The 11234-nt window shown below is 45.5% G+C and overlaps 1 protein-coding gene across 2 annotated transcripts; it reads left to right on the top strand.

Moving 5' to 3' along the window:
• Nucleotides 1–5: 5 nt before the first annotated feature.
• PICK1 (protein interacting with PRKCA 1) lies at nt 6–9594 on the top strand. Of its 2 annotated transcripts, none has more exons than XM_079303879.1 (13): nt 6–71; nt 942–1033; nt 1598–1709; nt 2176–2304; nt 2428–2494; nt 3760–3849; nt 4273–4326; nt 4424–4486; nt 4834–4967; nt 5731–5823; nt 6620–6670; nt 7926–8070; nt 8315–9594. In XM_079303879.1, the coding sequence occupies exons 2-13, from the start codon at nt 993–995 to the stop codon at nt 8554–8556; spliced, it is 1221 nt and encodes a 406-aa protein (XP_079160005.1). In that variant the 5' UTR covers nt 6–71; nt 942–992; the 3' UTR covers nt 8557–9594. The 2 variants fall into 2 exon arrangements, with proteins under 2 accessions (XP_079160005.1, XP_079160006.1); XM_079303880.1 differs by lacking the exon at nt 6–71 and adding an exon at nt 302–600.
• Nucleotides 9595–11234: the final 1640 nt, after the last annotated feature.

Raw genomic sequence — 11234 nt, 5'->3', positions numbered from 1 at the left:
GCGGGCGCTTCCGGGCGACGCCAGCCGTGACGTCACCGGCGGGAGCTGACGGCGCCGCGCGGCCGCTTCCGGTGAGCCTGGGGGCCCCTCAGGGACGCCCCCCCGCGGCTGCCCCCGGGACGGCCCCGGCCGGGCCCCGCCCTCAGCCCCTGCCGGCACCGCCTCGGGGGCTGCGCTCGCCCCCTGCCCTCAGCCCCTGCCCTCAGCCCCTGCCGGCACCGCCTCGGGGGCTGCGCTCAGCCCCTGCCCTCAGCCCCTGCCGGCACCGCCTCGGGGGCTGCCCTCAGCCCCTGCCCTCAGCCCCTGCCCTCAGCCCCTGCCGGCACCGCCCCGGGGGCTGCAGCACGGCGAGCTGCCGATAAAGCCCTGGTCCCTCAAGTTCCGGTGTGGTGGAGGTGACCACCGTCACAGCGTCACCGCGTTGGGTGGGCGGAACCCAAACTAATGCCAGCTAATTGCTGCCCGAAATTAAATGGAAACGGGGTTTGTGCATGGGGGAATAATGAGGCTTTCGGTGCAAAGGTTGCACGCGGCCTGCCGAGACAGGCGGTGAACGTCAAAAAGTGACGCGACTTGCCGTGAAGTCACGAACGTGGAGAGGTGTGATGGATGTCGGGGGTAAAACCGAGTGTCTTTAGCAGCCGTGGGCCGGGTCAAGCTTTGGGCAGGGACCGCGTTTTGTTCTGTGCTTTGGAAACGCTGCAGGTGTGTCAGTCTTGGGTTTGGAACACGCAGCATTCAAACTCGAGGGCTTTATCCTGTCGCATGCAGAGCAGAGAACCAGGGACACTTGACTCGTTTTTCTTTTGATATAAGAGCAGAGACCACCACGTGGCATTCCAAAAAGAAAGAGGAGATTGCTAAGGGTGACAGGTTGGTTCACTGGTTTTTTTCTATTGCAGTAATTCTTTAGTTTGGTTTATTCTGTTCTTTCTTCCCAGAGAGTTTGGAATAAGAAGCTTCAGACAAACGGACTCCATTGAACCAAAACAATGTTTGCAGATTTGGACTATGATATTGAGGAAGATAAACTGTGAGTATTTCACTTGTCTTTTCCTGGTGTTTCTTACAGTAGAAGAAGACTTTGCAGCCAAGGCCTATTGAGAGTTGATAAATTTACCTGTGTGTGACACTGTGTGCTGAACATCAGACTTCCTGTTCAGTGCTGATTTCTCTGGAGACTGGGGATGTGGCATTGCTTTGCTGGTGAGCAGAGGAGAGCATTTGTGTTGCTCTGCTGTGTCTGCCCTGTGTTTAACATAGAGCACTTGATTTGCATCACATTTATGCTGTGCAAGTTTTCCTGTCACTCCAGCACTAAGTACAGGAGAAACTTAGGCATGATAGTGTTTCTTCAGTGCCTAGTGATGGATGAGGGTATCTCTTCCACCTCTAATCCTTGCCTGCAATCCCAAGAAAAAGACAGCACAGGAGGTCTCCCTGCTGGCCCATGCTGGTAATCTCTGTGGCAGAGGTGAAGGAATGAATTTGGATGTGCAGTGCCCGTGATGTTTTCCATTTGTACTTACTCAGATACTGGAGTTGTCTCATATGCAGGCAGCTCTGCTTAAGTGCAGTTATTCCTTTCTCTTTGTAGTGGCATTCCCACTGTACCTGGGACAGTGACCCTGAAGAAGGACTCTCAGAACCTGATTGGGATCAGCATTGGAGGAGGAGCACAGTACTGCCCCTGCCTCTACATTGTCCAGGTAGGCACCTGGGGAGGAAAAATAAGCCATCTTTTTGAAACAGTGTTGACCTGAGAGATGGGAAGTGTGGAGAGAGACTCCTATACTGTTTGTTCTTCTCAAAGTGGGAGATGACATCTCATTTTTCAGTGAAAAGATTTCCTTCCTCTAGTACCTAGTAGGTGTGGAAGAATTAAGTTAAGACTTCTGGAATTATCCTTCTTCTTGGAGAGCTTGTTAGAATTCACAGGGGAACAGTGTGACACTTCCCAGCATCAGGAAATCCTGTGCTCGAGGAGGTGCATCCTAGGGACAGAAACTTCCTGAGGGAACAAGATGATCAGCCCACTTCTTGGTTTGGAAAGGGGAAAAACTGCAGCTTCACCATGGACAAAGTGAATGAAAAAGGAGGAATGCAGCTGGTTTGTGCTCTGTATCTCTGCATTGACCTGTCTCCAGATTACAGGCTGCCTGTGCTCTGTCCCAGGTGTTTGACAACACTCCTGCAGCCTTAGACGGCACCGTAGCAGCCGGGGATGAAATCACAGGAGTCAACGGGAAATCTGTCAAGGGGAAGACCAAGGTGGAGGTGGCCAAGATGATACAGATGGTAAAGGTGAGAGGTAGGAGGGGGCCACTGGAGCTTCTGGGTCATAGTTGGCAGCTTATTGTCCTTGAGTAAAGGAATCCACTGCTGCCTGCTTCCAGCACAGCAGTTTGGGGTTTGCTCTTTCTGCAGGGAGAAGTGACAATACACTACAACAAGCTTCAGGCTGACCCAAAGCAGGGCAAGTCTTTGGATATTGGTAAGATTGGTTTCTTTCTCCCTAGAGTGTTAAAATGGTGTAGAAGGGTGAAAGATTGATCCCAGCTAAAATCAAAGTAAAATTCTATTTCCTTTCTTGCTCTTAACTCAGTCATTTTTAAATGTCAAAGAGTCACTGTCAAAGACAGTTACAGGTTTAAAAAAATCCTTCCCTGACTTTTTGAAATAGGCTTGAAAGTTAAATCAAGACTTCACTTTTGTTGTAGGAGGCTTGTTTTTCTGTGCTGTGTTTAGCATGGATGATGAATCTCAACTGTGTAATAATTTAATTAGTTTATTTTTAATGCTGACCTGGTTTTCAATGTACACAAAAATATGTCAATTGAAAGGCATTGGTGATTATTTCTAAGGTAGGAGAGCAGTGATGAAATACCTATCTACACTGAGTTTTGTACAAACATAGATTTTATGGGAGACAGGAGAGCCTTTATTGCTCAAAGTCTGGATATGAAATAAGCCTACACAGGTGTCTCCTATATATAATCTGCCTTTCTCACTTTCAGCAAAATGTATCCATTCTCTTTACTCTCATTTCTTTTCCTGGTGATTATGGTGCTAATAAATTGACAGGAGTTCTGGAAAATCATGAATAGTGAGATGGATTTCTGGGAAAACAGAAGTGTGATAAGAATATGGTATTTTCCAGAACACTGTGGCTTCAGCTGCGTTCATGGGATCTGCAGGCAAGTCTGCCTGTAAATAAAGGTGGCTGAGACATCTGGTTCCAAGGAGGGAATAGATGTCTCTAGTAATTTGCAGGGTATGACCACCAAAGGCAGAAATTCCATCAAGAGGTGACAAAAGGGTTTAACTAAGATTTAAAAGGCAAAAGTAAGCAAAGAGACAACACTTGAGCATTAAGTCCTGACTGTCTTTCAGCCTGATCTTCCAACTTCAGCTGAAGTAATACAGAAGGTAGCAGAAGCAAAGTTTAGTTCCAAATATCAAGATAAGAGCTTTGAGTAGAGCAAAGTGATTGATTGGGACAGCCTTCCAAAAGAATTGCTGGAGCTGTACTGATTGAAGTGATTAGGGTGTGAGAACAGAACAGGTAGGCAAGTTAGAAGATGTGTTATGCATGGCTGGACCAGAGTGCTGTTTCTGTTCTCTCTCTGCTTGCTGCCTCCATACTGAGTTAAGTGCAGTTTATCCAGTGCCTGCAAAAACAGTGGTGTGTGCTGGTGAGCTTTTTATGCCCATGGAAGTGATCCTGATGCTGGTTTGTAACTTTGTTTTGGCCTTCAGTATTGAAGAAGGTAAAGCACCGACTGGTAGAGAACATGAGCTCGGGGACAGCAGATGCCCTGGGGTTAAGCCGAGCCATACTTTGCAATGGTAAGTATTGTCCAGGAGGACATTTTCCCAATGGAATACTCACTCTCCTGTGTTTTCCTACTCTTTTATTGTTGCTTGCATGGTCCACATTCTTTTCTTTGGCTCTGCCTCGCTGTTGTGATTGTCTCTGCCCTTCCTGAGTGATATAGCCAGTCCTTGTGGCCACTTAAATGTTGTATCAGGTCAGATTAATTTAAAGCAGGGACCAACTTAGTGAATGCCAATAGATGATGACCCACCACTATAAAATAAGTTTGCAGTAATTTTAGAAGCTTCCCATGTTATATCACAGGACAGGCATAAAGGGGTGAGGGAAATTTGAACCAAATACTTGAAACCGGTATTTTTTCATCTGGTCAGTTCTTAGCCATACCCTGAATGTGACTGGTGTAATTCTGTATTCTGATTCTTGCTTGTATTTAGATGGACTAGTGAAGAGATTAGAGGAGCTGGAGAGGACTGCAGAGTTATACAAAGGTAAACTTGGTATTCCATCATACACTGGCTGGGAGAAAAAGATGCCTTCATGGTTCCAGTGGAGTTACTTACATGTTCTTTCTGGCTTCCATCACAGGCTTGACAGAGCACACCAAGAGTCTTCTCAGAGCTTTCTTTGAACTGTCTCAGACACACAGAGGTAAAGAATCTTGTGAGCAAAGGGAGAACAAATCCTTTACCTTCAGTTCCAGGAATTTTTGTCAGTACATGGATGTGTGGTTCTCTCACTCAAAGAAAACTAAGGCTTGCAGAAATGAGCTGGGATTGGCTGCTCTCCAGCATTACTGGTCATGGTGCTAACACAGGCCCTGTCCTTCACATGGAACATTGGGGAAATGCCCTGCCAAACTGTGGTCTTTAGGGAATATGTAGCATCATCCTCCAGCTAATTGTAAGGTTGTGGGAGGGACTTCTAATATTGGAGATGAGATTTTTCTCAGGGTTCACCTTTGTTTTCATCTGTCTGTGTTTATTCTGCTCTTGCAGCATTTGGAGATGTTTTCTCTGTCATTGGTGTACGGGAACCACAGCCAGCTGCCAGTGAAGCCTTTGTGAAATTTGCTGATGCCCATCGCAATATTGAGAAGTTTGGGATTCACCTTCTGAAAACAATTAAGCCGGTACGAATTCAACCATAGGGTAAAGGGTTTGGAGAAGAGGGGAATCCAGAAGGGCAGAAGCCTGTTTTAGAGGTGTGGTCTTAAAAGTTCATTCCTTGTGGGAAGAAGGATCCTTGTCTGCTTTCCGTCAGGGAATTCTCTTCATAATGAAAAGAACCTGAGGTAACATAATGAATATATCAACCTTGACTCTATGACTTCTGGACATGAGTATATTACTTTCCTTTTCTTCTGGGGATGAGAGAGTAGTCTGATCACTGTAGTACTTGATATTGGTGCCCATAACTGCATTGTATCACTAAAAGAGTTCAGAGGAGCAACCTAGGAACAATGTAAAAATTTCAATTGATATATTTGAGTGAGAGTCTCCAGGGGATCTGTGCACTTAGTTTAGCAAAGAGAGAATTCAGATGTTGATTTGGACACCACTTTCAGTGCTGTGTTGGATGGACATTGCTGGGTTGTGAAACTTTGAATCAGGGAGAGCTGTTTCCAGGACCAGCTGAAAATAAAACAAGTCAAAAGCAGATGAATACAGGCTAGAAGTGAGGAAAGCATTTCTAACACTGGAACCACTTGCCAGTGACAGTAATGGAGGCTCTAACCATTCTGAGCCATGATCAAACATTTTCTTTCAAATATGCTGTAGCTCAAAAAAGAGTTAACTTGGGCAGCCTCATGACCTGTGCTGGGTAGAAGGTTGCACTTGAATTGTAAACATGTTTTTTAGTCTTAATTCAGCAACAGGGTGTTTCTCTTGCAGATGCTCACTGACTTGAATACCTACCTGAATAAAGCCATTCCTGACACAAGGCTGACTATCAAAAAATACCTGGATGTCAAGTTTGAATATTTGGTGAGCTGCTTGCATTTTGTTTTTTGTTTTTTCTTTTAAGTGCTGGTTGAAATTAAGTTTCACAGAATCATCCTGAAAGTCACATCTAGCCTATATGATCACATATCCATCCTTCCATGACCCGTGAGAGAATGCGCTTGTTTTTTCCAGTTCTTTGTTTACTGCCAGATTACTCAGGTTCAGACACCTGTTTTTGACCTAACACTTCTCACTGGTAAGAAAGATCTTACAGTACCCACATGACTTATTTTCTACATGACCAAAATTATTTCCTGATTTATTTCTAAATAGTACCTCTGCAGATTAGGCTCTTGAACTCCTCTAAAGAGCTTCCCAGCCTATATTTTTAGGTAATTTTGTACACTTTCTTTAGCCAAAGTAAACAACTGTCAAGTCATACTTGCTTTAATTTAGACCTTGCCTTTTTCTTTCCTCTTTCATTCCACTCAATCCTTTTTTTCTGTCTGCAGCTGCAGGAATCTATTTCCTTTTATCTGTTGAGAGAAGTACTTGGAGCTGCAGCTCTAAGGCAAGGGAATATCACAGAATCTCTACAGTTAGTCTTTTCCTCCCCCTCTTTATTTATTCCTGTCTCATAGTTTTCTTCTACTGTTTTTTCCCAAAGAGTACATGAACACAGGATTTTTCCCACTGTGCTTTCTTCAGACTCTGTCCACTGAAGGAAGGTTTGGAATGGTACAACCTCATGGGTATGGGTGATGATGAAGTTGTTTCTTATTTTTAACGGTTACTTCTTGTTTTGCTTTTCTTTTTTCTCATCTTTAATTCTACCAAGTCTTACTGCCTGAAAGTCAAAGAGATGGATGATGAAGAATACAGCTGCATTGTGAGTATCAGTACAATTGCAATAATACTCTTGTGCCTGTCAGCACCCAAACTAGTGAATGCATCCTAAGGAATTATGTACATTTGTTCTTAATGTATTAGAAATAGGGGATCCTTAAATGCTACCTGGGAAGCAGTGCAGCTTGTTTGCTCAGTGGTGGCCTTTCTCAGTGTTTAAGTACTATTAGGTTATGTAAGGAGGATTAAGGTGTTATCTTCACAGATTCCATTTGTGTGTAGTGTACAGCTTATCATTAATTCTGTACTTGTTTCTGAGAAATGGAGATTTAGCTTCTCTCCAGCAAAATGCACGTGAAACTGCATTTAGAAGTGAAGAAAATCGATTAAAGGATCTCAGCAGTAGGGGGGTTATAGTTTAGAGCTTATAGGACTTTAATCCTTATCAGCTTTGTTTAAATTAGCTAAAGGTATCCCATAAATTCCAGTTTCCCTGCATAAAAGTATCATCCTTTTTTTTATCCTAGGTGTCAATCTCAGAGCAGGCATTTGATTTTTTGGAATGCCTGGTTCCCAAGTGCCAGGAAGGAATCAAACTCCTAACACAATCTTTCATTACATGTTTCCTTCTAAACAGGAAGTAAAGAATCCCAGTCTTGCCCCACAGAGCAACATCTTTGGGGTTTGGCATGTGCAGTGTGTGCTGGGGAGCTGTAGTCTGTAGCACAGATTTTTCTGTATGTTGTGTTTACAGGTGCAAGGGAAGGATGCTTCATTGCTGACAGACCTAACCCCTTTCCAGACTTTTGCAGGACCATGTATAGGTCCCTTCCTGTTGGTTTCCAGCATTGTCTGGATGGTTGTAGATATCAGAGGGTTCCCAGTGTAGATATGTAATTCATTATGCAGTCCACACAGGGCAAATCTTATAGAGGAGGGCAGAATTTTTGTGTGCTTGATTCAAACTTGTTTGTTCTTAATGCTTGTCTTACTAGTCCAGGTAGGAAGCCATGCCATCTCTCCATGCTGGGCTGAAAGGTGCCTGTCCTTTTGTATTTGCTTAGTAATGATGCTTTTCTGTACCATGGTTGGTGTGTTTGGCCTTCAGAGTGGCCCCACTGAGTGCCAGGTTTTGACACAGCTCAGTGTTCCTCATGGTTCCTGCTTCCTGACAGCAGTTCCCCTGTGCCTGAGAGGTCTGTAATAACCCAAGGCCATTGTGAGTCCACATTGGTAGGCAGGCTGTGTGTAGAAGCACTGTTGTGAGAGTCTCTAAAGTGGTGCCATGTTTTTGGCAGGCTCTGGGTGAGCCTCTCTACCGGGTCAGCACTGGGAACTACGAGTACCGCCTCATCCTGCGCTGCCGTCAGGAGGCTCGCACGCGCTTTGCCAAGATGAGGAAGGATGTGCTAGAGAAAATAGAGCTCCTGGACCAGAAACATGGTGAGTGCCACTGCTGAGTTCAGCAGACATGACTTTGGCCTTGTGTTCCTCCTTTATCTCACTCAGAAGACAGCCCAGTTCTTCTTTGCTGAAGAGCTCCTTTGTGTCTGTACCCAAGACATCACCCCTGAGGGCCAAAAGGGATTAATGTATAGGAGATGGTATCTAACACTGGTAAGGCAGCCTTCACACTGTTGAGGAAGGGAATTTTCACACTTTTTCCCCCATCATGTCTCCACTGCAGTGCAGGACATTGTGTTCCAGCTCCAGCGTTTTGTCTCCACGATGTCCAAGTACTATGACGACTGCTACGCCGTGCTCCGGGATGCAGATGTCTTTCCCATTGAGGTGGACCTTGCCCGCACCACTCTCAGCTATGGGCAGAAGGACACGTACACAGATGGGGCAGAAGAGGAAGGAGAAAGCGAGAGAGAAGGCAGTGGGAGGGAGGATGCAAATGGAGAGAAGCTCATTGATGATGCCTGAGTGTGTCAGCATGGCCAAGGGAGGACTTTACAGACTTACAAAAACATGTATTTCACGTGGCCATTCATCTTCCATGATTTCTCTGTGTCCAGCCTGAGATTCCTCCTCTGCTTTGGGTGGGGTAGCTGGTTGGATTGGGACCAACCTCTGCTTTCCTCTCTTTTACTTTGCTTGTTTGCCTGGATATTCTTTTTTGCTCCTGGAGACTTCTGCTACCCAGCCTGAGTACAGCAGTGTGGGGAGGAAAAGCTGCTCCCACACTGCCATGTGCCCCTGTGCAGGGAGCACGTGGGCAACACCACTCCCCTCTGGCACATGGAAGTGGTTAAGGGTTTGGAGGTGATTACAAATGGTTAGAACTGCCCCCTTCCATCCTCCCCTTGTGCTATGGGGAAGTGTTAGCATCACTGCTTGTTGTCTTCAAGCTCCTTCTGAGGATCCACCTTAGGACCATGATGGAAATATCCCATCTTTAAACTAGAAAGGAGACATAAAGCCTTGTGGAGAGAGGAGGACATGCTCTTTAGGCAGAGACTTTGAAATTTTTTTAGTATCAAGAATGACTAGTGTGCTCTCCTCTCTCCAATACAACTATTTTGTGCTGCCTCTGGGCTGGCCAGCAGCAGTAGTAGCTATCTTCCCATTCCCTAGCACAAGGAAAGGGGGAAAAGGAAAGCTGAGGTAAGTGAGACTGCATCTTTCTTCTTTCCTTTTCTCTTCCCCTCCCTCCATCCCTATGGGCCAATTCCAGATGCAGATGGCACTTTCTCTGTTAGTGGGCAGCACAACTGTGCTTCCTGGGGCAGGGGTTTTGACTTCTGTCATTACATTCTAGTGGTTGTGGGAGAAGTTACTTAAGGGCATTAATTTATGATCAAGATTTTTTTTCTTGGATTTGTGTTTCTCTGATTGTTTTTGGAGCTTCTTTATCTTTGTGGGTGCCTGGAAAAATGCCATCCATGGTCAAGTTGCTCTGGAGAATTGAAACAGACTGATGTAGTGATTATTGTCTGTAATAAAGAAATATGTGACATTTCATTTCATGTCCTTCATGCCTTTCCTATAAGAGATTTGTTTGCTTATCATCCATTGGTTTTAATCTTAAATTATAATCTTGGGGAAGATGGGTGTCATATGCTGGCCATTTTTTTTTCTCATACTGGTGCATAATCTCAATACCAAGCTGTGGTGGTCAGTGCAGTGCAGATTTCCAGAGAAAGAGAGTTATAAATGCTGTGGCAAGGCCAGTTCTCCAGTAATACCAACTTCTCTGCATTTTAGTTTCCCAGGAGACCAACAGCCTTTTAAAGGCCACCACGTGCCTCAGTTGTGCCAAGGTGGCATCCCTGTGCCCCTCCAGGGCCAGCTTCTCCACACAGCTCAGCTGTTGCATCACAAGCTTCAGCTGATGCTTAAGTCCCTGATCCTCTTTCAGAGTTGTTTGTTGTGCCAAGACACGGAGCAGTTGAGAGGAGCTGAAAATGCTTCAGCAGAGTCTGCCTGAGAGCCATTGAGGCAAAGTGTAAGCAGCATGGCTGAGTTTTTCAGGAAGAGGTCTGGGAATCTTGCAGCACTGTCTGTAGTGAGATCTCATACCCTAAGGGCTTCTATTTGCTTTTGTGAAAAAAAAATTGAGAGCGGGAGGGTTAGTGGGAAATGTTGACTTGTGACAAGGAAACAGAGGAGACCTTGTTCTAGTGACCAGCCTGGCTGACAAGGGCAGTTGTTTTCATGCTGTGGACCTTGGACCTCTGGGAAGTTGTGAGCTCCTTCTTGGAGGGCATAGTAGTGAATAAGGGAAACCCAGCCTGGGGTTACTGGGGAAAGAGCTGCAGAGCAACTTGGTCGAGCAGAAACAGGAATCTTACTTTGTGGGGAGGGAAAACAAGCTTTGAGAGCACTGAATGAAGGCCTGCAGGGCCCCAGCACCCTTGCTACTGCTCTCATTCTCCCAGAGCTTTGCATCTGGGGCTTGTGTATGGGATTTAGTCTCATTTGAGATGTTTCTAAGTGAGTTTGAATATGAAACAGCCTGAAGTCACCACTATGACTGGCTTGAAATTGGATCTAACAGTGGTGTTAGCTATGGTAGGACAGAGTACAGTCTCATGGTTTACTTTCTCCCCTCCAATTTCCTGTTCTTCTGTCTCTTCTTAAACTGATATTCAACAGCTTTATTTTGCTCATTGTTTACTGCTGTTCTTATTTGGGAGCACCTAGATTGCCCCCAACAAATGAATTTCTTCACATCCCTGCTCCTCTGCTGTGTTTAAATATGGATCCCACAGACTCTGCCAACTACCCATAAATTTGTAGTCATTCTGGTCTGGAATGAACACAACTTTTGGTGGCCCCACGATCTGCCTTCCCTGTAGCCCTCTGCTTATTTTTTGATCCCTTGTTACAGTCACAGGTTCCCCCAGGGTCTCTGAGGTGAAGCAGTTCAGGAAACCGGAAGAAAGAGCTTTGGCCAGGGGTGTTTATAAAAGATCCAGTCTTAAAGCAGATTAGAAGTGGTTTAAGCATGCCAGGGAAGGTTGTCCTCTCTGAATCTAGAAATCCACCACTGCAGCAGGGGGTGAGGGGGTCAGGCCTGCCTTACCACGTGCTCCAACACCCTCGTTAGCCGCACTCAGGGACTGGGGCTTGTCCTTCTGCCTTACCTTTGATTCCTTTAT

Source organism: Erithacus rubecula, assembly GCF_903797595.1.
Source record: "Erithacus rubecula genome assembly, chromosome: 4".
NCBI classification, from domain to species: domain Eukaryota; kingdom Metazoa; phylum Chordata; class Aves; order Passeriformes; family Muscicapidae; genus Erithacus; species Erithacus rubecula.
This window is presented reverse-complemented; position numbering and strand designations above follow the sequence as displayed.